The following is a 25,035-nucleotide window of genomic DNA, read 5'->3' as shown; positions in this document are numbered from 1 at the left end:
GGACAGGCACCTGGCTGGGATCACATGACCCCAGGTTTGGTGACCCTTTTCTTGTCTGCCAGGGGCAGGGGGTCAGACCAGTCGGCCCACTGAGGTCCCTTCCGACCCTGGAATCTATGAATCAGAAGTCTCCCACTGTAAACATCAAACTGAAAAGCTCATTGCTGTCACACACAAGTGTTTCAAATAGAATCAAACTCTCAGACTGTGCTTTTTTTTTTTTTTTTTTTTTTTTTTTTTTTTTTTTTTTTAATACCAGAAGCGTCCTACAGAGCTGGAACACAGCAAATACGGTTATCGGCTGCCAAAATTAAATTTCCATGTGAAAACAAATTAATCTCAGACTGGACTTCTGAGAATCCAGTCTCTAGTCTAGCTCTGCAATGGTGGATACCGAAAAAGGATTAAGAGTTCACTCCATCTCTAATAGGTAGGGGTATACTGATAGCTGATTTTTAAGGAGGCATATCAGCTGATACCAATCTGATTTCCGATACCAGCCTGGCAGCCTGGAGATCTGCATGCAGCTGGTAAGTCTGTTGTGGTGGAAGAGGAGGGGGGAGGGAAGGGGCATGGTGGGGTAGATCAACACCCCGGTAATGAGGGAGAAGTGGGGCTAGGGGAGGGGCTAGGGCAAGTGCTGCCCAGCTGTGGTGGGGGGTGAGGGCCTGGGAAGGAGCCATGGTTTGTCTGGAGGGGAAGAGGGGGTGGCAGCTCCTGCTGCTGTGTGCCACTTGTCTGGAAGCCATTCATATGGCGTTTGCCTGCTTGTCTGGTGGTTCGCCACTGGTCACACCACTGCTCCGGGAGGGCATGGGGGAGTGTGTGCCTCCAGATCTGCTCAGGGTGGGGCGGGCTGGGAAGAGCCCCATGCAGCCCCAGGCCCTGCCCAGCACATCCTGCACAGATCCAGAGGCACATTCCCCAACCCCCCCATGGCCTCCTGGACAAGGGGCAGGAGCAGCAGCGAGAGCTGCCAGACAAGCACCTCCTGGACAAGCGGCACACAACAGCAGGAGCCGTCCCCACTCCCACCATGTCCCCTGGAAAAGCTGAGGCTCTGTCCCATGCTGGCTGGGCAGCACTTGCCCCAGCCCCACTCCTCCCTCACCACAGGAGGCTTGAACTTCCACATGCCACACCCCTTCCCTCCCCTTTCCCCTTCCACCACAACAAACTTACCAGCTGCAAGCAACTCTCCAAGCTGCCGCACTGTGCTCCTTGCCACCTACGTGCTGTGCTGCAGCTGAGCACATGCACGGGCCATTTATTGGCCAAATTATTGGCCATATCAGGCCAATTTCTGATACAGACAATTTTCTTTATATAGGTACCGATCCAATATTGGACCAATGTATTGGTGCACCTCTACTAACAGTATGATGTCCTTGAAAACCCACTGTTCTAGCAAAGCACTAGTCTACCAACCAATACTCTCTGGGTGTATTTTGAGACATATCTCTTTATTCCAGTGACTGAATTGTGACTGCATTTCACCCATATGCCACACAGAGCCAACTGAACTCTGAAGAGCAATCCAGTTATGGATTCCATTCTAGATGGCTCATCATTAACAGAATCATACCAATGCATGAACCAGAATGAAACTAGCCTGACTGTCAGAGCCGCAGCTGAGTTAGCAGTGTGCCCAGTTAGGGAACAATGAAAACAAATATACGAAAAAAAAATCAACAAGTGATTTCACTAAAAAGTTGCGATTTCTAAAGCTGAAAATATAAACATGGAGTCCCACAAGGCTATTCTTCAGAGCACAATAAATAGTTATTTTCAAAAATCACCTATTATTTTGGTAACATGCCCACTTACATATGTCAATGCTGAAACTACTCAAGAACAAGGTTGCGCATGATCTTCAGTAGCAGCTAAGTGGTAAGTTTCCATAAGTTCAATAAATGGAAAGATCAATAAGTTAAAATGCAGACCAACACAGGAGGAAATATCCTCTCTCTTCCCAGTGACCACAAGACTCCCTTGTTGCTTTAAAAGGCAAAGAAAAGTTTACACAATCCTTTTCTTTAGACCAGAGGTTGTCAACCAGAGGTACGTGTACCCCTGGGGGTACCTGGGAAGGCCCTAAGGTATACACATGGGCAGGCAGGGTCGGAGCACCACCACCCAGTGCCACCGCCTCCCAGGAGCAGGGCCTGAGGTGGGGGTGAGGGCAGCGGCACCCATCTGCAGGCTACATAGGCACCACCCAGCTAGCTGGACGCAGGGGGTGGGAGGGAACCTTGTATGCAGCTCACACGCACCTACCACCCTGTGCTGCAGCCGCTCTGTGTCCAGCCATATCCCACACCCCTGCTCTGTGTCCGGCTGCCAGAGGTACACTTATTAAAAAAGTCTGAAAACTCCTGCTCTAGAACAGTGGTTCTCAACTTGCATACAGTCCAATGTGGCCCAAGTGACATCCTGTTAAAACATTTTTTAAATGGATACACAGGGCATAAGTTATGTGGATGCAGCCCACATACCGCATTGAGAGCTGCAAGTGTGGCCTACTATGGCAAACAGGTTGAGAACCTCTGGTCTAGACTGTCTCAAAACAGAAACTATACCAGCAGCAGCTGGACAAGCAGCATCTTTTGCTGTTTTACTTTTATGATCATGGGTGTCATTACAGGATGTCTTCCTGCTACATTCTATGGAGCAAGCTGACGTGGGAAAAGAGGAGGGGGAGCTGGAGGCCTCTTAAGTGAAAGGCACCTTGAGTAAATAGCCAGCTGGAAATGGAATACAAGGAGGAGTTATCCAACTGCAAAATGAACCACGGGATTTCTGTCTACTTCCTAGAAGGCAAATATTCACCTAGCACCAGTTCTCCCTTTTCTTAAGAGTCTCATCACAAATGCCCAGAACTGAAGCAGATCTGGAGGCTCTACTAGTCCTTAACTCAGTGATTCTCAGCCAGGGTGTAGCAACACCGCCGGGGGCCACAAGATCCTTTTAAAGATCCAGTAGGACACTGCACAATAGCTTGTTAGGCACCTGAGGGATTCATGAGATAAGCCAGAGACTTCAGTGTCAGAGACATCCGGACCTGCTGGGGCCTTTCTGAGCCCTTTGCAACACAAGCATTGCTCTATTATTTGTCCATAGCCAGAAAACAAAAGTGAGCCAAGAGCTGGCATTTTCCAGGGGGCATCTTGAGCTTCAAGAGGTCTAGAAAGTTTGTGAACCGGTGCCTTCATTCTTAGCTCCCAGGTCAAGGCTAAAGGCATGTTCATGCAGGAACAGAGAGGCCTGCACTGCAGGGCCCTGCAGCTTGGGTTTTTATGTGGAACAAGAGAATTTCCAACCTGTTGACCCCACATGGGTGGCAGCAACGCCTGCCGGCAGCAGAAAAAAGCATCACCAGGGTCCAAGCCAGTGTTGCCAAGTGTACAATAATTATCATATTTGTATCATAATTTCAACCCATGTACAATCAATACTGTAACAGTAAGTGTTCAAAACGTACAACCATTTTTGAGGCAGCTAATTGACGCATTATATGCAAAACCCAAGTCACTCTCAGGGAGTCTTAACTGACTTTTGGGTTTTTAGTTTTTAAAAAAAAAAAAATTTCACGTTCCAGGTCAAATTAGCCAAATCAGTTCCAGATCAGATCAATTGAGCAGAACTCAGTCATTCTAAACACTGTGCATGGTGCTACAATCGGCAAGCATCCTCCATCCCAGACCTATCACCCTGGGACTTCAGATCCTCCCAAATCCATTGGCAGGCATCCTCTGTGCAGGCCCAGACCTGGAGGTCTTGGGGCTTGGATGCCCCTAGGTACTTCAGATACTCAGGGTTCGAATGGGTTTTTGGTTGTAGCCATGTTGGTCTTTGGAGATCTCAGACCAGCAGAGACTCCCTATGCCTGAAGAAGGATGACTGCACTCACGTTTGTCAAGAACTTTTCTCCAACTACTCAGTTGGTCTAATAAAAGAGATCACATTTACTCAAAGAACCTTGCCAAGGTTTGAATTTTTTTTTAAATTTAATTTCTATCGGACACCAAATTAGCCAAAACTCATTCCAAATTCAAGAGTCAAGAACCGTAAGTGGCCCTACTATTGGCAAACACCCTCCACCCCCACCTGAGGCTTCAGATGTTCCCAAAACTTTCGGAAGACATCCTACTTGCAGGCCCAAGCCCAGAGGTTTGAGGTTCGGCTGCCCCCGAGTTTTCCTTGTCCTTAGCCATAAGGGCCTCAGAGCAAGCTAGGGAGAAGACTCCCATTTCCATAAACTGGGCTTAAAGCCATTGCTCCTCAGCAGGTACCAAATCACGTCAGAAGTGCAGGTCTCCTGTGAGGCAGTTCAGGAAAACTGCCTTCGTGGACACAGACGCATGGTATTTCCCCTGCCAAGGTAAGAAGCCACTACGCTGGCCCTGAGCTTTTAAAAGGCTGGTTTGAATTACACTTTGACTCTTGAGAGCGGCTTAACACTAAGTTAAACCAGTTCATTGATTAACAAATCCAATCAGAGACCTCCCCTCGCCCGGTACGCTTTTCAAGTCTTATGGGGGGCTTTCATCTCTTACAGAGGCTCAGCCCCCTGAGCTGCCCCATAATTCAGACCCTGCAGATAATCCCTACGCTCCACCTTTGCCCACAAACTTTTTTTTTTTCTGTGGTTTGCAGTCAGCACATCCTTATGACTAATGGCCTAAAAGCAAAGAAATACTTCGACTTTGCAGACCCAGGTCACTCTCACTCACTGGAGACAGCGAGCGATAGAAAGCAAATAAGCTGACTCGCTTGCATACTTATTTGAGCATTTCTTTTCAGCCTACGGTAGTTTTTCAGGCGACAGTTCTGAGTTGCCAAGACGAGCATGTCACATTTAAGACCTGGCAACGCGGGCCTGAGCAGGGGACAGAGCCGGGCCCCGCGCGAAGCAAACCCTCCCTCAGGCCGGCGGCGGCGGCGGCGGGCCCTGGCGCAGAGGAGCCCGAAGCGGCTGCGAGCCGGGCCCCGCAGCTAGCGGGTAGGTTGCGGGAGGCCCCGCCGGCCGGGGAAGGGTGAGGGTGTGGGTGGTGTATGTGTCGCCTCACCAGCTGGGCGCCCGGCCCCGCCATCGCGGCCCGGTCGGAGGCGGAAGTTGTCCGTTGCCAGGGGGACCGGCTGACCCGGAAGAGCTCCGTGGGGGCGGGAGGAGCGGGTCGCGCGACGGGTGCCGGGAACGCCCAGCCCTCCAGGTTCGGCGGGGTCACTCCCGCCGCCAGCCCCAGACAGCGCCGCCTTCGCTGGGCAAACCTACTGTGGGCCTGTGCTGACCCCGCGAGGCTGGGCCCGGAGGGTGGGTGGGACGGCAGGCGCTGGCAGCGGTGCCAGGTGGACAGCAGGGAGCCGGGTGTAGGATACTTTCCACCCTTGTACAGTCAATAGCAAAAAATGTTCAGGCCTTTCCGAGGCAGGTCGCTGACGCATCCCGTGCAGAGCCCAGCGCCAGGCTCAGGCAGGCGCTGCGGTAGACGCTGTGATCTCTTTTATTAGACGGTAATCCCTCAGGAAGGCTCAACTGACTTTTAGGGCTGCTGTCAGCACTTTCTTAAGACTGCTTACCTCGAAATAAGAATATATTTTTAACGTGTATACGTTTCATGTTCCAGGTCAGATTAGCCCAATAGGTCCCAAACCGCATCTGTGGAGCAGGCAGAACACTCTCGTTCTACAGAGGGTGAAGGGGACTACAATTAGCGAGCACCCTCCATCCCAGACCTCTCACCCTGGGATTTCACATCCTCCCAACTCCAGTGGTAGGCGCAAGCCTGGAGGTCTTGGGATTTGGATGTCCCCAGATACGAGGCAACATCATCCATTCCAGACTATTTAGTTCAGAATTTCAGATTTTTATTTTTAATTTGTATCCTGGGCCAAAGTTAGCCATTAACTAATTCCAAATCCAAGACTCCAGAACCATAAATGGCCCCACCCCCAGCAAACATCCTCCACCTGCAGCTGGGGCATCAGATGTTTCCAAAACCTTTGGCAGGCATCCTACCTGCAAGCTCAAACCTGGAGGCTTGGGGTTCAGGTGCCCAGAGTTTTGCTTGTCCTTAGCCATAAGCCCTCAGCAAGCAAGGGAGAAGACTCCTATTTCCATAAACTGCGCTTAAAGCTGCTGTACCTTGGCAGGTACTGAACTATGCCAGAAGAGTAGGTATCCTGCAGCGCGATTCAGGAAAACTGCCTTCTTGCACACAGATACATAGTATTTCCCCTCCCAGGCCAAGATGCCACCATGCTCGATCTGAGCCTCCAAGAGGCTGAGAAGAACTTCAGATACACCCCACACTCAATCATAGCCCAAAAGCAGCCCCCAAATAAAATTAAAAAAATGCTTCAAACTTTGATGACCCAGTTATCATTCACTCACTGGGTCAGTTAGTGAGCAATATAAATAAGAAAGACTTATTTGCATACTTCTTTCACTGTATATAAGTTTTTCAGCCAATGAAACCAGGTTCTCTGGGTGAATCTGGTATCTTTTATTAGACCAACTTAAATAGTTGGAAAACCATTTTTAAGCAAGCTTTCAGCTTCAAAACTCCTTTGTCAGGCTAAGGAAATTCCTGCAGTTGGTGTGTGCTCTTCCTGGATGGAATAAATTGAAATGAAATGGCTTCTTTACTTTTCATTCCATGCAAGAAGAGCACACACCAACTGCAAAAACTTCCTTAGCCTGACAAAGGGTTTTGAACCTGAAAGCTTGCTTAATTGTTTTCCAACTATTTAAGTAGGTCTAATAAAAGATATCAGATTCACCCAGACCCTTGTCTGCCTATGTCCTTAGACCAACACGGCTACAACCTACACCTCAGTAAACATAATTTTGAGCTTCCACTATGATCATTTCGTATTTAAGACCTGGCAACACCAAGCGCTCCCCTCCTCATGGCAGGTGCCACAGGGATCCACTACAAACATACACCTCAGCTACTGAAATAACAAAATAAAAGTTTATTAGACTCAGGAATGCTCCCCCTCCCCAGGACCCCTCCGCACAGCCCAGACCTGCACTTGCAACGCAATTGCCTCCGAACACGGATTTGTCACAGCACACAGTGGTCTCTTCCTGGAGAACTAGAAGGTCAAGGAACAAACCTCCATATCCTGCCTCCCCCTCCCTCTCAGGCACAGGAGCCCAAGCCCTCCATTAAAACAATGGGGCTTTACTTTGGTCTCCAGACAACTATGATAGAAAAGTTCCAGTTGTGATAGAACAGACTAAAGTTAAGGGTTTCAAACCTCAGAGCTAGTTACAGATCTGTAAAGCACAGAAACAAAACGGCAGCAGGTTGACAGGGGGAGTCTGAGGATGAGCTGCTATAGCTTAGTGCTAAAAGGCAGATACCCCTTTACTGGCTTCCTCTTGATATTCATAGGTCTAGTTGTTACTTTGTACAGCTGAAGTCAGCCAGTCGGTCAGTGCATCTTATTTGTTAAAATTTGCTCTTAAAAAAAAAAAAAAGCAATGGCGGGGGGGGGGGGGGGAGGAGCACTACCTGACAGGACCAATCAAAAGTGCCTTAGTGGGAAGGAGGTCTTTGTAGAAGGAACATAAATGGGGAGAATTCTTGTGAGAGAACTCAGAAGTTGGACTAAAAGGAAAGTGATAGATTGCCCAGCAAAACTATTAGCAGCACAGTGATTTTAAGTCAGTACTTTAAATGAAGGCCCATGTACAGCGATCAAGATCCAGGAAAGGACACCAGACAGGTTCCCGGTCACAACTGGATCTACAAGGATGTGCTTGGACTCTCAGCTCCCAGAACAGTCAGCAAAAATAAGACAAAAACCTTACTGCTGGAAATTTAAGTGGAATATTTTGTTTCAGTGACCCACATCCACCCCTGTTCATCCATGCACCCAGCCCTGCCAGTCATTCCCCTGAAATCAGCTCCAGGTGGAGACACTATCTTAGAAAGCATTTTTATTTAAATTTTGAACTGGAAATACACATTTTGGGTGTGAAGCTTTCCAAGAGCCAATCAGTTAAGCCTGGGCGGCATAGAGCTGCTAATATACAGCAGGGAAAGGTAAAGGGAGGCCGGACAGTTTCAAGGTTTGGGTAATGTCTAAGTTGTGGCTTGTCCACATTAAATCAGAGCAGAGCCCTTCACTATATACACGTGAACCCTCATTACTTTCTCTCCACCCAGGAACAGCCTCATAAAGAAAAGTGCACAGAATACAAATTATGAGGGTGGGCGTATTCATTCTGCTCCAACATTATGGTAAGAGGGTTTGACACAAACAAAACCTTTTGGGGGAAATAAAAGATGTGTAAAGGGTGTGGAGGCACACAGCATTTACTGACAGTAGCTCCAAATGCAAGAGGCTCAAGTGACCAAGAAGACTTCAGCTGAGGCTGGTGTTTCATATTAAGGATCATATTAACCTGCCTCCATTATTCACCCCTCTATTTTCTCCCCTTGAACCTCAATTCAGGTTAATCAGGAATGTTCTTAGAACACTAGCCTGGTGAAAAATACCACAGAAGGAAGTCCTATACAGGAGAAATTTAATAAAACCACCACCAATTAATTACTTTAACATAGCTCTTGTTACAGAAATCATAAAAATGGATTCAATAGCTAAAATTCATTAGTTCTTCCCCCTTTTCATTGAAAAATAGCTCACTGATTTCAATTTCTACTGTACTAGATGGAGTGTTAAATATCTGCCAGGACAGTTTGCCCAGTAATTGAACCCAATACAAACACAAGGACAATTCCACCAACTTCCTTTTCAGTGTCACGATTTGTTATAATGCAAGTGAAAACAGCAAGGAACGTTCCATCTGACAGCTGCAAGTGGAAGGGAGAGGAGATCCACACAGTTGAAATCTTTAGATGCTCTTTGACAAGTCCTGTAAAAACACCCCCCCCTTCCTTTCCATCATTAAAAATTCCTAAATATACACTTCCTATAGGTTTGACCTTCAAGCTAGGAGCAGAGCGCATGTCCTAGGTGCATGGGAACAGCTAGGTTTGATTTGGGCAGATAAAGTGGTGTCATTCTGGGCTAAAAAGAAGAAAGGCAAAGCATTCTGAATCACGAGGTACATTCATCTCTAATGAAACACACACCAGGTTAAATCAGTTTGTAAGAAGCTGGAAGGAAAGGGATGGTTCTGTTGCCAGCAATGGAAACATATAAACCATGGAGGCCAAGGACAAAAAAGAGCTGCACGAAGAGGAGAAACCCAACTTCTCTGATAAAAACCTTCGACAGTCACTAACGCCAGCACACGCTCCCCCCACCCCTGTCCCAGGGAAGGAAAAAAAAAAAAAAATCAAAAAAAATCAAACTGAAAGAAAATGCACAGCAAATAGACATAATCTTGAAGATTTTTAAAGAATAAATATTTTTTTGTAATTAAACATTATGCAAACACGTGCCACGCTTGCTCTTTGTCCATGCATATGCGCTATATACAATTTTGAAAAATACTGTGTTGTCCTCTGTTTTAAAATTCATATACAAAGGTTTTTTTCCTTGCTGTGTACCCCCCTCCTCCCCTCCCCAAGAACGGTCTTTACAAGAGCCAATCAACATTCATTCATGTACTTGGGTGCGTGAGAGGAGGAGGGATGGGAGGGGAGAAACCCCTTCCCCCTTACCAAAGGTACATCAAAATGGCTGGTTTGGACATGAAAAGCAGTGTCAAGAAACTGGTTTAAATTTCATCTGTACTACACACAGGAAAAGATAGAAAAGAAAAAGGAATCGGCATGGAGAATGAAGCTACGTTACAAGTTAAAGTTGGAGGGTTTGTTTTTTTTTAGTGCGTCTGTCACACTCTTATTGGCCGCCTAGAATACTGTTGTACAATGGTTTATCTACCTTTTTTATTACAATATAATTTACTTAAATTTTCTGTTAACAAAACAGAATCCCGGTACTACAGACCCAGCGGTGTAATAGGCATAGTGCCTCTTTTGTGTGTGTTTTGTTTTAATTTCATGAGCACTCTAGATGGTAAAGTTTTCAGAGTTCGTTTTATGCAGGCCCGTCTCAGTCCTCAATGTACTCCCACAGGTCTTTCTCATAGCCTTCATGCACATGCTGCAACAAAACCCTTCGTCGGCTCTCGCAATATCTGTAGCAAAGGGGGAGAGTACACAAGAGAAACAGGTTAGAAAGAGTACACTATATCCACTAGTGACTGTACAAGTGACCTGCCTTGGAATGCAGGCCTATTTTATACCTGAGCTTAAAACGGTGGTGCCAGGTGTGACGTATGGACTCACAGGGAATTTATAGTTTACTATAATTAAGACCTGGGAGTTCCCCACGGTCACTCTGTCAAGGTGTGCACCAAATGCACATACTTAAAAGCACTTCTTACCCAATGATCTCAAAGCTCTCTGCAAAGATGGGTAAGTATTATCCCTATGTCACAAACAAAAATGGGCACACAAAGATTGTGATTTGTCCAAATTGAATGGCAGACCTGGGAACAAAAGCAGGTTTTTCTGAATGCCAACCTGGGACCCTACCCAAGGTTGCTACATTAAGATGACAAAATAAAAACCAACTACAACAACAATTATCCAACTGCACTGGGCCTAGTTTTGTTCAGCTCCAGGGCTTCCACCTTTACCATTCTGAAGGAAAGCACTACTTGGCTGTAAAAGTAGGATACTGGCCTAACTGGACCAAGCCTCAAAAGAAGTTATTCAGTAGGTCTGTTTGCACATGTTTCTGTCATGATAATTTTCCTGTCAGGGATGGGACAATTAAACTGAGCCCAGAGACAGGGACACACCTAGCAGTAATAACACCAGCTGTATCAAAGGAAGCCATACTCAATTCAGATGTATTACAACTAGAAAGAAGAGAAACAGACTTACAAAGATCTAAGTGCAGTTTATAAACAAGTTGAATGTCAGGGTCCCTTTAATATTTATTAGCACATCTTTGGTGACTGTCCCTGTTCACTGGTTATGCGTTATTTCTCCCACCTCTTCTCTGCATATGGGAACAAAACCATAACCCCCCTTAAGCGCATCCCACTGTGCCAGGTACAGCCATGCCAATGAATCGGTGGCAAACAGGTGCAGCCAGGCAGCATAGGCACAATACCACCAGCAGCAGTTATTTGAGGCAAACCTATTCAGATGTAATATGAGAAACTGGAGTTCAAGAGCCAGTCTCCCAATGGGGGTAGAGGCATGCCGTTCAATTTCCAGACGTGTATCTGTCACTGTCAACTGAAAGGCTCTCACAGCTGTGAGCTCTCTCAGCAAGTCAAAATCGTTCTTCTCAACTAAGTCCAGAAACACATTAGCAAATTAAAAAACGCATCTCTTGCAGACATTTTGGAACACTGGGCAAGCTATGATTACCATATGTAGGCAGATAAAAGTGAAAAGAACACCAGGTTAGCCTGAACTCAGAATTGCCTTGCTACAAGTTACAGCTTTAACACTTAACATTCAGTATCTGATCCAGTTGACAGATTTATTCAAATGAACTATTCTAGTTCTTATTGGTATCAGCTGTTGCAATACGAGAGCACACAAAGTTCCATTCATTTCATGAGGCATGTGATAAATGGAACATGCACAGTAATTGCTTTCCAAACTTCAGTTAATTTTGCTGGGTTTTTAAATCCCATTTTCCAGAAATGCCACAAGCATCACAAGCTGAAAGACCAAAAACAATCACCTCTCAGCTGAATGGACAGTCAGTGCAGTTTCTTAAAGAATTCTCTACATCCTGCAGTTCCCCTTGCAATTCTTCAGTCCTTTGTTTCATCGTGGCCTTATAAAATATGGCCAGCAAATGATGGACATCAAGTTTAAATATTAAAAGCAGGCAACAAAAGTAGTATTTGTAGTGCATGACCAGATTGGTGAATTAGGGTCTCCTGCATACCTAAAAAGCTCACCATTTTTCCCCAAAAATAACAGTTGACAGGTTTGGGATGCTGTGTTTCCATACACTCCAGCCCACGTTTATTTTTAAAATTGCTTTGGGTAGCTGCTAATACCCCTAAAAGAATATTCAATATTAAGAAGTCAATGGAATCAGCAACTCTGAATCAGAGCTGGAATCTCAGCCTAACACCAACCTAAATGGTGCAAGCTCCTCAAAACCAGATTCTCACAAAACAAAGTCCTAGCAGCATTCTAGACATATAACACAGTGGGCAGCAGCCCCACTAGGCATATTATTAGCAAATTAATTTCCCTGACAAAGCTCCAAACACTAGAGCTCATTTTACTTGCAAGTTTCTTTCTCTCCTGATAGACCTAACAAATGCAGCAATTGAGGCCCGGTACCTCCAAACTAAAACTTGTAATCCTGTAAACTCATTTACGTTTACAGTCCTGTATTATTCCATACTGTAGATGAGTTTCTCTAGAACAGTGGTTCCCAATCTGTGGTACAGGTACCACCAGTGGTATGCAGACAACCTGTCAGTGGTACACATTAACAGATTTTTTATAATTACTCTATATGACAAAAATTTGCTGGTGGTACATAAGGTTATATTATTTTAAATTGGTGGTGTGCAATCTGTCAGTGTAGGAACCACTGCTCTAGAACATTAAGCAGCCACTGAATGTGTGCTATCTGAGCTTCACTGCTCCAAAAAGATGCATTTGGGGGGTGACAGTTGGTACAGAAGGGTTATATTAGTCTCTCCACTTTCTTTATAATGCATCTCTCTTCTTGCTATACCCTATTGACAGGTTAATTTGCGCACAGGGCAAGAAGCCCCCAGTGAACACACAACCATCTCAAGGCAAACGTGTTGGCCAACAAAATTAAGTGTCCTCCTCCCTTGTGTTTTGCCCTCATCTACGGCCCTTTCCTAATGCTGTTGTTCTCTGGTCACTCCTTTTTTACTCCTACAGGAGAGGTTGAAGGCAACAGTAGTTAATACAGACATACTATACAGGGACTGCAAAACTCTCTCTGTTGTTCAACAGAACAGATGCTCACAACTTGGGAAGCTCTGTATCCCCTTAATTAAGACTCATTTCCTAGAAGGTCAGAGGACATGGGGTTGAAACCAGATTAGGATCCCAGCATTGCTAATGCCTATTTGATTTTATGTACTAGAGAAGATCAGTGCTCACTCTCTACCTCTGGCCTCAGCTGCCTGGTTACAGGTTGGCTGCTGACCAAGAACTTTGGCTAGAGGCCCAAAATGAGCAACTCTCTAGAGATTTGACTGAAAAATGTATAATGAAGCTATTACATTTGCCTTCCCTCTAGACTGTTACCTACCATATCAGAAGTGACAGAAAGGTAATGGTACAATGTAGTATTTGAGTTAGTATTTACTTCAAAAACATACCTGTACTTATCTTGTACTTTCTGCTTTATGTCTTGCAGAGAATCTTGGGATATATCTCGCTCCAGGTACCCAGAAAGCACCTCTGTAGCATTCTCTAAGTCTGCTTGGTTATTCTGCAAAGAATGAAAACATGCCAATTTCTTTTAGCGAGACACTTCTTCAAACTTACTAGCATCATCATGACCTAAATAAAAAAAAGTAAGAGGGGAAGTTCTGCGCTGTGTTACACACCAGAGTGAGCCATTAACTCCAGATATCAGAACTGAGAAGGCAGAGAATTCATTTCATGATTTGATGAGCAGAGTCACCAGCAAACATTTACATTTTATTTTACAGTCTTCCTTGATTTGCAACACACCTAAAAGAAACAAACAGCTCTTTCCTTATTTGCTTTATCCTGTGGGAAAGACAGGTGCCTCTCTCCTTCTGTCCCTTGCACACTTAACTCCTCGAAACGTGAGCAAGGCCTTTGTCAAACCTTCAGAGCTGTGCTTGGTTATTAATGCAGGCACACCAATGGTCTGCTATGCCATGTGGCTTTGACTGACTACAGATGTAAATAATGATGAAAGGCTATTTTAATTAGAAAAGGCCCAAACTGCTTCAGTCTTTGTAGCAGCCAGAGGCACTATTTTACTACCATTGTCTTAAAACCAGGAAATATTGGACACATGTAAGAGATTAAATCCAAGGTCTAGAAACATTTCCAACTACCTCAAGTCCCAAATTTGATATTTACTTTTGTAGGCCTGAAAATGCAATGGCTGTGTTATGGCATTAGACTGTGGTTAGCCAGTTATCTATTGTGTAAAGGCAACTTTCCTTTCTCCAGGAGGGAATGCTGCATGCAATCCAACCCCTACACTACTTCATTATCATCCAAGAAAGAGAGAGAAAGAACACAACGCTGTCTTTCCAGTTTCTTACCAACTGTGATCAAGTTTCCCTATTGCATCTTAGTAATGTAATCTTTATTCCCAACAAGCCAAAAGCACACATTTCCCTACCTCAAAGATAATGGACTGATTATTCTTTTTGAGGTAGAAGGCAAAGACGTAAGTGTACATGAGTGTGGCACGACACTGGCAGAGGACGTCAACTGCTTTCTTCAGGAACTGCACCTCGATCCATGACATGTTGTGCTGCTGCATCTCCTCCATTTTCTGCTTCACCTGAGCATAGAGTTTGTGCTCAAAGCGCAGGCTTTGCATGTGGTTCATATAGCGGTTGCAGTAGAACAGGTACCTCTGCAGGGCTGCTCTGGATCGCTGTGTTAATTCCCATTTTATAAAAGAAAACAAATAGTTAAAACAAAGTAGGGGCTGATAACTAAGAAAACAAGAAGTCTCATAAGGGTTCCAAATCTGACCAACAGAAAGGAGTTTCCTTTCTGAATAGGTTCCTTGGCTCCTTAGCTGGTCACATTCAGATACAAATGTAGCACTACTCTATACAGCTCTGCAGAAGCACACCAGTCATTGTACAGCTCTGAGTAGGCAAATCCACACCCTCTGCAGTGCTAAACAAGATCCCAATCCATGACGTTTGAGAACTGAATCACACTTCCAAAATAATCCATGCAAGTAAGTATATATATGCCCGAATCACCACCACACAGCTCCTGCTAACGTATACCAACCTCAAATCTCATTACCTGCACACACACAGGACAGAGTGCAACACTAGCACTAAAGAGCCAAAATAAATCTAGATGGGAAATGTGTCCTACCATCCCACTCCTGACAGGAGGCCCTCTATTCTCTTGCTGGATAGCTGAAGAGTTGTGCCCTAATTTTAAATCCCTTTTATGGCCCTTACTGCCAAGTTCAAGCACCCCCAAATGAAAATGGTTATGAACAACGCGAAGCCAGATCTTTTCCTTCCCTAGTCCATCATCCTTGTCAGTCTCTAATATTTTAAAAGGAGCAAAACAAGTCCAGCCAGACCTTTTATGCAGTTTATTTGAAAGTCTACAGACTACTAAACTAGTCAAAATTCTCTTTTTATGGACACACATCTACTTCCTCAATTTGGCAATGGAATTGATCTACTTCATTTCAATTACATCTGCTTATGTAGGTGGCTCGGGGTCCTATTACAGAAGAAATGAACATCCTTATTAGGATTTTAGAACGCTGATTTATCTGTCCAATTTAATGTTGTTTTAAAAATATTACTTCCAGTATGTTTTTAAGTAAACGCCGTGATTAAGGAATGGGAAAGAGGTTTAAGATATTAAGCAGCCTAGGATAAATTATTGATCATTATTATAGGTACAAGTCATATGCATAACCATTATTCTTAGTAATTTCTTTGTTGGCAGATTAACTGAAGTATTAAGGATGCGCACAGGATAAATCTCTCAATGTGAAGGTGATGGCTATATTCTACTTCAGTACATGCTAGTATGGATTTGTATTAGAATGTATTTCAAGAAATATTTAAGTGCTTGGCTACAGGAATGCTTAGCCAAGGCGCATGAAATGGATTTCTGCAACCCACAGTATGCATGAAAGACAATCCCTCCCTGTTTACAAATGCTCTGGTATGAATACAGGCAAAGTAACTGGTATTTAAAAACACAGCTAAACCTATGTCCAGGACTTCTACTCACTGAGCCAGCCTACTTTCCAAGAACAAAGCAATCCAGGAAAGCTCTTGAAAGACCCATTATAGACAACTGCTATGAAAAACCACCAGGAATTCCACTACATTTACATGCAAAAGGTCTGCTCCTCCTCAATACACAGGGCCATAAACGTCAAGAATTTTGCTATACAGAACACTTTACAAAGCAGTCAGGACCATCTCGGATTCATAGCTCTGTTGAGATTACATTCCATAAGAGCCAACTATATTTAACGCCAACAGAAAACAAAAATGACAAAGGCACCTATCTTAAAGTGTTCAAAGGACTTTATATATCAACCAAACAAGATTCCATTGTTGTGATGCAAGCTAAATGCCTTTTGCTCTCTGTCCAACAGTTCCACGAGTGGGTACATCTCTCTAAAATGCGGGTTTAGAGCCAAAAAGCACTTCCCAGAGCAAGATATTCCTCCAGACCCCACCAAAAGTTGTGGACTCACCTCCTGTGCATCCCTTGCTGCCTTTGCATCATCCTCATTGTAGCGATTACAGTTGTACCTGTAACAAACAGACATCTGACGCTTAAGAATTGCCTTTCAAAAAATGTACACAAAGGTCTGTAATGCCACTTTCATGTCCAGCCATTAGGTTACTGTTCTAAACCTACCAGGCAGATCCATGTGGCTCCCAAGGGCCAAGACACACCCAACAGAACTCTGCTTTACAGTTCTGGTTCCGACAGACCATGTGGTTGCAGCCGCCATCCTTTTCGATGGTCACATGACATTTTGGGCATTCCTGTAAACAGAACACAGACAGTCAGCGTTAAAATCAAGGCAGGGCTTTTTAATCCTCTTAGAAAACCTGCTGCTCTCACTCTACCTTTATTCAACCTAATGAGCCTCACACAGCTGAAAAACTACCTCCCTTGGAGAGCTGATGATCAAAATAGATAAGAGCAAATTTTAAAAGATCTTCTGCCCTCAAGTCAGGGCCCAAATGCTTTCAAACACTAAAGATGCACAACAACACAGTTTTAAGGAATGACTCATTTTGCTTGTATACCCAATTATGGTTAGCTGGCTGGCCAGTGTCACCTTAGCAGTCCAGCAGAAAGGCAGTTTTAAGATCATCATAGAAAAATAGACCTAGAAGGGATCTCAAGAGGTCCTTTAGTCCAGGAGACAGGAAGTACAGCAGCAGGTAGGAAAGGAAGCAGAAAGCAGAGCAGGAGATCAGGCAGGGAGGAAAAAGCAGAGAAAGAGATTGGGCAGGGAACACAGAGCAGAGGAACAGAAGCAGCAGCAGACTAGACAGAGGAAAGAGACTAGAGTGGTACTCCAAGAGGGTATGGGGCTAATTTGTGACACTTCTGCCAAAAAGAGTGACCCCCACTGCTCCCCTTGCCCAAAGTAGGATCATCCCTATTTAAACCTTTATAGTCAAGTGTTTCTATCTAACTTCTTAGAAACTTCCTAGAATAAAGATTCCACAGCCTCCATCATTAACCTATTCCAATGTTTAACCATATTTATAATTAGAGCATTATTGCTTTCTGTAATAATATAACAGTGGTTCTAGTGGAAGCCAAATAAATGGTCTACCACCAGCAGCTCATGGCAAGGCTAACAGAACAGGTGAGTGTTTTGTACGATGATGACATAGCCTGCTTCATACATGTTAGAAAACTTTTTTTTTTTTAAACTTAGCCAACGCCGCAGTATGCCAGCAACACCAACTTGCCACAGGCCATCTTGGATTGGCTATGAAAAGTGAAGCAAGGAATGCAATCTGGCTGCCAACTGCTGCAACCAATCTGTGTATACAGACACCTCATTTAAAAGTCACCAATATGGGAAGAGTCTTTATACTCAGAAATTTCCAGTCTGTTTGTCTAGGTACCTTTATCTTCCCAGCTGCAAGTGAGAGGGAAAGTTTTTTGCTGGCACTTTCTGCAGAGAACACCAGAAGTGTTTTTTGCAGCCTCCTGTTTTCTTTGTAGAATACATGCTGAAATGGACAAAAATGTTCCTTAATCAGTTTAATAAGGTGCCCTGAAGGCTGTTTTGGATCAGTGACACAGCAGCTGCAATGAAGCCCCCCCCCCCCCCCAAATATCTGAAAACCTCAGACAAAGAAAGCATCATCCTGCAGTTCAAAAAAGCCTCTATCAACTAGAGTAATTATTTGACCCAGCATGTTTATAATAAAATAAAACCCACTTTTCCCACCCAATACTCCAATCCCTCCATGGGGCCTTTGCACTGCTGTTGCATATTCCCTCCTCTCTGTGCACTACCCCTAAACAAAGCTTTTATTTACAGCACAGGACAGAATGGGAACCCGGTTGGAATCCATTAGTTGGCTATAGGGTCACTGCTGAACAAAGGGGGGCTAGAAAAGTAGAACTGCACATAGAAAACATTTCCAAAACCAGATTTTTCCAGAATCTGTGTCCTTCCTATTCAGCAGCCACATAAGCCATCTCATCTTAAAATATCCATTTCATTAGCAAAATGCACGCTTTTCCTTCACTGCATTCACAGACTTCCGCCACTCAGGAAATCACACATTATTCTTATAAATTTAATGTTTGTTACATATGACATATGAGGCAGCTTAACACAAAATAGCGAATAGCTGACGTAGGATTCAAAGCAATTCCCAGATAATCTTATAAATCAACATACAAACTGTTAGGCAGCTGTTGTGGCAGGCAGAGTATATTATGCTGCCATTATAAGCTACAACCCCGGCTCTGCAACGCGTTTTCCAAACTAAAAAAATGTCAAGAATGTGACTTCCCTTTTTGTGCACTGCTGGGGCACTTCTGTGCAATACGGACGTTCTCCCAAAAACACAAAAGAGGCTAGCAGTTAGTTGGTTTACAGGTACAAGTTGGCAGTCACTGAGTTTACTTTGAATTACAGAATAAAATGTAACCTACTTTATCCAAAGCCCCTTTTTACAACCTGTGCTTAAGTTCTGCTCATTTAAAATTTCAGAAGAGAAAACCTGCATTGGCATTTTGAGACTAACACTGAATTCCTAAACAGACCTGGCTTGGGAGCAGGGCATGAATGCCACTTCCCTACTTCAGTAACAAGGTAACAAGCCAAACTTCATGTTACTTATGTCCAAGGCAACAGTGACATTTTACAGAAAAAGTGAACAAGGTAGGTAACCAGTTACTCTTTTCACTCACTTCCTCCACTCAAGAGCAGCTTCTAGTTTAGGCACTTGCATGGCACATTCCCCAAGTGCCTCAATTTTTTCCCATCTTCTGTGTTTCCTAGAGGTAAGTGCTGACGCCTCCCTTTTGCAGATGGTGGAACTTTAGGTATTGATGGATTAAGAGATTATGAAGACTTAAAAAGGTGCCAGGGAGAGTGTGTGTGAGGGGGAAGAAAGGAGTTACCACAGGTCAGTGAACGTGTGAACTGTTCTGTATCTGTGCTCTATCCACAGCGAGACTCCTTTATCCAAATTTAAACTTTGACTTGAATTCTTCCTCAGAGAATTCAAACTAAAAGGTTCAGCCTATCAAGCAGACCAGTGATTTTCAACCTGTTTTGTACCAGGACCCATTTGCAATCAATGGCCAGTCCTGACCTAGCACCCCTCACTCCTGGCCTGGTGTCTCCCACCCTCAGGTCCCAGCCCTGCAGTGTGGGGCATGGAAAGCCCCAACCAGCCCCTTGCAGGCTGGATCTCTGCCAGTTTTCAAGGGGGAAAAGCCACCGTTTCCCACATTTTTCATCTTTAAAAGGAGAATCCATTCTTAAAAGTTTACCGATCCATTTTTAAAGCTTGTTTGTGGCCCTTTTGTATATTCTTGAGACTCACAGGTTGAGAAACACAGGAGTAGACAGCTTCGCTTTTGCTTCAGTCTACTGCTTTCTTCAGTACCATAAGTGCCTAGCCACTTTGGCCACCACCACACACGCTCTTAAAGCTCAGGATCAGTGGCCGGTCTTCCACATCAGCATGTTCGAAGTCAAAGCCCACCCTATTTTCTGCCTGCTTCCCCTTCTTCCTGGGGGGAGAACAGGGCTTGCAGTGTGATCTCACTGAAACAAAGTGTCTCCTCTGTCAGCCTAAGTTCTTCTGTTTTCAACTGCTACAGTACCAGCCCACAAGAGAAGCATGCATCTCAAGCCAGAATGTAATGCAAGTAAGGCATTATTCGGGAAAGTCAACTGAATTCAAACCAATTCCTGGGTACCAACTGTGAAGTGCAAAGTCTGTTTGTACTGGCGTAACATCTGCCAGCTCTAGCCATGGACCAGGCCAAACCCTGTTCAAGAAATACCATTCATCTGTCCATGGCGCTCCACACCAGTGAACTTCAACTACTCTGCAGATGTAGATCCACTTCTGGCACACTGCAATAATTCAGTCTTAATAATTTGTACTACCATAGGGGGATCATAATCTTTTGGTCAAAACCACACAAGCAAATCTGGCAAATCTGAAAGAACCAGGCCCCCCTCAACTGAAGCAGCAAAACTTAGCCCTGTTTTTTTCCAGCTGGTTCTCTTATAACATGTTCCTCCAGCTTGAATTGTTACCAGCTTACCTTAGTCAAAGCCCCCAGTGTCAGCAGGGCTCTAGCCAAGCCAATCAAGTGGAGTAGCTGGATCGAAGGTAGAGCCAAACCATTTAGAAGATTCTCACCCTGAACTACTTCAGTATCTCCCACTGTAAGGACCCTGTAAGGCAGATCAGGAACACTACTATGGTCTGATCAAAAGGAATCAGGTCCTTTGCACTTCATCAAAGACCACCAGCCATGAAACCAATCCATTTTAGGCTACACATGAACTCAGAATTGATCCAGATTATGGAAAACTGAGTGCCCTGTATACCAACAAAGATATTTCAGTACCACCACTTCCACAACTGCTTCTTTAAAAAAACAAAACCATAACAGTTCAACAGGACAGTAACTGGCGATACTTTAAACATTGAAGCAATTGCTTGAAGAAAGGCCTCTTTCTTTAAAATAAGTTGGTAGGATATAACTGCATCTGTTTGGACAGTCACCCCCTTCCAATACTGTCTCTTGTGTCTTAACACCTAGGAGGGATTCTGCTCCCGTAAACATTTGTAGCTCCTCAGCAAGAAAAGTGGATAGTAACTGAGTTTTCACCAAAGATAGAAGATCATGGAAGGTGACTTCTACAGTAAAGTTACACAACCCTGGAAGTGGGGCCCCATTAGGCTGGTGTTCATAAGAGTACAATTGCTCAATGACATTAAGAAAAACCATGGGAGGAGGTCGGTGAACACCAAACGCTGAAAAAGTGCTGAGCAGTGGCAGCAATAGGACCAGAAACCGTTCAAACTATTAATACAAGGAATGGAAAAGCAGTATTTCTAAATTGAAGAGGTTAGGAAATGAGGCCCCTACTAAGAACTGCAGCCAAGCAACATTATGAAAAGGAAGTCAAGTTACCAAACCAGAGGATTATTCTGGATGGATCATCATCATGCTCTGATGCAAGGGGTCACCTAATTAAGATATTCATAATCCGGAGAATTCTACTATTTTAGGGTAGAAAACTACTATTTTAAGGTTATAAAAAAAAAAACCCAGGGCAAACCTGTCCCCTTTTTGCCATGCTTAGTCTTTATTAGCTTTATATTTTGAATACAGCAATTATTACCCTATTCAGGAACTGCAGTTCCAATATCAGCAAAGGTGAAACAGCTCGAGTGCTTCCCATAGCCCAGGGATGTCCAACCTTTTTGAATGTGGGGTTGAATGAACTTTTTATCACCCAGTGGGCCAGCAGGAGTAGGCGCTCATGCGGCTTGTCCGGTCCGACCACAGCCTGGGGGCGCAGGGGTCAAGGGGCGCCACCTGACCCCACCATGTCCTCCCTGACACCTGGGATGCTAACACAGCTGCGCGCCTGGGCTCAGCAGCCAGGGAGACATGCAGAGGCCCTACAGGAAGGTGCAGGAATGCACAGGGACACCCCCCTGCTCTCTCTCCTCTGGGGCAGCCCGAGCCCAACCTGCAGAGCTGCCTCCCTCCCTGAGGCCCGCAACTCACCACCCCCAGCACAACGTCTGCAGGCATGGGGGGATGTGGGGAGGCAGGAGCAGTGCCAGCTTCCAGCCCCGACAGCCGCAGCAGCAGCAGCATCTTCCGCGGGCCCAGCCGCAGCATCCCTCCGAGACAGCATCCGCGCCCCCCACAGCACAACCCGCTCCAGTCCGCATGGCCAGCGGGGGACTGGTGCAGGGCGGGGCCGGCATGCAAATGAGGAAGGGATGGGCAGGGCTAGGAAGAGACACTGTGAAATGAGGGGGGAGGGGAGGACCTGCACCACATTGGCAATGTCAAGCTGACATGGTGCGTGTGGGAACCTTGTCCCTTCCCCAGCCCTTCAGCAGCCATTAGGAAGCTGCTGAGGGGCTGGGGGAGGGACAAGGGGCATGAACGAAAGTAAACACTGTTTACTTTCGTTTCCTGTTGCAGCACCTCAGGCCTCAGAAAATGGCTTGGCGGGCCACATGTTGGACAAGCGTGCCATAGCCACACTATGCTAGGAGATTTGCCCTCATTGCTTTTCCAGAAATCTCACAGGGAACTGGAGTTATGTCAGTACTCCTGCTCTGCCCAAAGATACCTGCACTTAAGTTCCAAACTTAAAAATGGATTGTTCAACGCCCCAAGGATGCTCAATGCCTACCAGCGTTCTCTTGACGTTCTGGATTCTGCACGTTCTATTATACATGCTCATGCAAGACAATTTAGTGTAATTATATGTAGAAAACACTGAGCTAAACAGGATGGTTTAAATGCTTGCTCATTCGAAATAAAAAAAAAAAAAAAAAAAAAAGAAAAATAGCAGTTCTACATCCGAGACGAGCTACTTTGTGGCTGTAGCACTGAAATGTATTGGCATGAAACGAAAGAGATATTCTTAAAAAGTCTGAAGCTGGTGCCAAAAAAAGGACTTGATGGGATGCCAAATTTATAGGCACTAACACAAATGCAGCTTTTCCAGACAGCAGAGAGAGAGTGGAGCACACAGTCAAAAGGGCCTGAAAAGGAAGAGAGAACTGGGCTTGTGCCCTCTTGCATTTCTTTATAATGGACAAAGGCCTGAAAGCTTTTCTGAAAAAAAAGATTCTGCTCGTTATGTACGCAAGAAATTCAAGTCTTGTCTGGCCTGGAAAATAGTAGAGAAGTGACATCATGTCAACCAAGAGAGCAGAGCAATAGCAAAGGGAAGGAATTTTTACTTTGGTGACTCATGTTTCAGATGGAGGAAGCCTGGTCTTCAGTGCTGAATGCTTCTGCCCCTTCCATTTAGCACACTCAAACTGCCCAGGCACCCTATAGTAACAGCCAAGGAATTCTTTTGATAGTCCTGATATTTACGGCTAAAATTTCTACTGGTTTTTAAAGACTCCTAGTTAATATTCTTTGGAGGGTTGCTTTAAAGAAATAATTCACCTTTGTGAATAAGTGTTTCATGTCCCAAGCTATGCCTAATAAATAGAACAAGAACATTAAGGATTTAAGGCCTTAACATAAAGTTGTTCTTGGTTTAAAATTGCACCTGAAGTGAATCAATGTCCATCACCATTTAGACACATTTCAGTTTGAAGTCAATTTGTTTTGGATTAAACTACTTAATCCAGATTTTGTTCTGTCTACATGCCACATTCTGTGCAATGGGCTCCTGTGAGGTATAATCCTACAAACCACATTACTATCCCTCAAACTGAAAACAGGAGTGTCAATACAAGGGACCAGAAAGCTCCCTGCTAAGCCCAACATCGATTTCAATTTCATGATGCTCTGCACATAAATAAATTAGATTATCGATCAAGTCTATGTAAAAGTGACTTCATTACACCACACCAATTTCTGGAGACAATCTTTTTAGCTTGCTTTCGTTTTTGTGTTCTGTCATAGGGCAGTTTTCTAATTTTCCCTCATGGCACTCCTGTCTCTTAAGGCAAGCATGGACAAATGTATCATATTATCCCACTGTTCCTCCAACAGGACCACCAATTGAATATACAGTGCGTAAAGACTGGTACCCATCCAATTCTTTGTTGACCTACACAGGAGAGGTCCTGAATCCTGTGGGTATTCAGAGTAGCCAGTAAGGCCTTATTTGATGGAATTTCTCACAAGCTAAAAAGCTGCAGCAGGAAGAGGAAGAAATGTGAAGGCACACACAAAAAGCAAGATTAGTTAAAAGACAATGGAGTCAGGTTTTCTAACTCAACAGGGCATTTCATAATTGACTAATTTCAGTTTCTTTCACGGTTCTTTACTTCAAGAAATGTCTTGCGTTCCTAAGCTGCAGTATTAGTCTGAGCCTGAATGCCCTTCTGAGGTTTTTCTTTGCATGGAGTTATTTCTCCTACACCCCTACCACCCCCCGCCATGCCCGAGCAGGAAAGGATTCTTTAGGATTATACAAATATTTGGGTCCATTTTGAAGGGTGGTAAACACGTGCCATGGTCAGATGCACTCAGATTTCTTTGAGAATTTGGACTGCAGCCAACAGGCAGCTAAGCCAGAAGAGGGAGGCTGTTGGCAGGCACGCTGCTCTGCTGGAGTGCTGTGCTGTGCTGGTCCTCCTGAGGAATGCCAATAAGTGCTGGGCAGAGCTCAAACTGTGCGTGTTCCAACAGTCACTATTGCTAATATTTAAACCATTAATAGTGTAAAATTACACTCTTCTACATTGTCAATACCCCTGAGAAGGCACAGAGGTCATTACCGGGGGTGGGTTACATTTCCTGCCAGCTTTTCCTTCAATTCAATCTACCGTGAGGTCTGAGAGAATAACTGACATTGTCCCATAGTTAATCTAATTGATACAGATGCTGCAAGACTCCGTGACAGCGGGTCTGCTCAGATGTCCGACACAAATACTCTGGGTTCGTTTCTACTGTACAGTCTGGGCTCTATCAAAGTATTTTCTTGCTGAAAAAAGGGTCTTATAAAATATTACCAAGCGTAGTTTAACAGATGTTCTAGGACATTTCCTTTCACTAACCTTCTCAACATGTGGATTTACCAGGGATTCTCCCGCTTGCAGCTAAATCCTGATTACTGACAGCCTGCACT

The 25,035-nt window shown here is 44.6% G+C and overlaps 2 protein-coding genes and 1 long non-coding RNA gene across 6 annotated transcripts in view; 1 reads left to right on the top strand and 2 right to left on the bottom strand.

Moving 5' to 3' along the window:
* BBS4 (Bardet-Biedl syndrome 4) overlaps positions 1 to 5,134 on the bottom strand; it is a 72,497-nt gene extending 67,363 nt beyond the window's left edge. For 2 of the 3 annotated variants that reach the window (XM_019533285.1, XM_019533286.1), the window contains exon 1: positions 5,070 to 5,134. In XM_019533285.1, the coding sequence (XP_019388830.1) occupies positions 5,070 to 5,093 (24 nt within the window). In that variant the 5' untranslated portion in view covers positions 5,094 to 5,134. The remainder of the gene's footprint in view (positions 1 to 5,069) is intronic. The other variant, XM_019533287.1, reaches the window with a different exon arrangement.
* A 2,802-nt stretch (positions 5,135 to 7,936) lies between these two features.
* Positions 7,937 to 25,035, bottom strand: part of ARIH1 (ariadne RBR E3 ubiquitin protein ligase 1) — a 53,736-nt gene continuing 36,637 nt past the window's right edge. Inside the window, exons 9-13 of one of the 2 annotated variants that reach the window (XM_019533290.1) lie at positions 16,593 to 16,723; positions 16,426 to 16,483; positions 14,344 to 14,616; positions 13,337 to 13,449; positions 7,937 to 10,123 (exon numbers count right to left, since the gene is read on the bottom strand). In XM_019533290.1, the coding sequence (XP_019388835.1) occupies positions 10,039 to 10,123; positions 13,337 to 13,449; positions 14,344 to 14,616; positions 16,426 to 16,483; positions 16,593 to 16,723 (660 nt within the window). In that variant the 3' untranslated portion in view covers positions 7,937 to 10,038. The remainder of the gene's footprint in view (positions 10,124 to 13,336; positions 13,450 to 14,343; positions 14,617 to 16,425; positions 16,484 to 16,592; positions 16,724 to 25,035) is intronic. The other variant, XM_019533291.1, reaches the window with a different exon arrangement.
* On the top strand, positions 16,744 to 17,172 carry LOC109308849. Its single transcript, XR_002100714.1, has 2 exons — positions 16,744 to 17,029; positions 17,093 to 17,172. It is a non-coding gene; the product is annotated as an uncharacterized LOC109308849 (long non-coding RNA).

The sequence above is a fragment of the Crocodylus porosus genome, unplaced genomic scaffold, assembly GCF_001723895.1.
Source record: "Crocodylus porosus isolate Cpor-Errol unplaced genomic scaffold, CroPor_comp1, whole genome shotgun sequence".
Classification (NCBI taxonomy): Eukaryota; Metazoa; Chordata; order Crocodylia; family Crocodylidae; genus Crocodylus; species Crocodylus porosus.
Note: the sequence above shows the minus strand (reverse complement) of the source record. Positions and strands in the feature narration are given on the sequence as shown.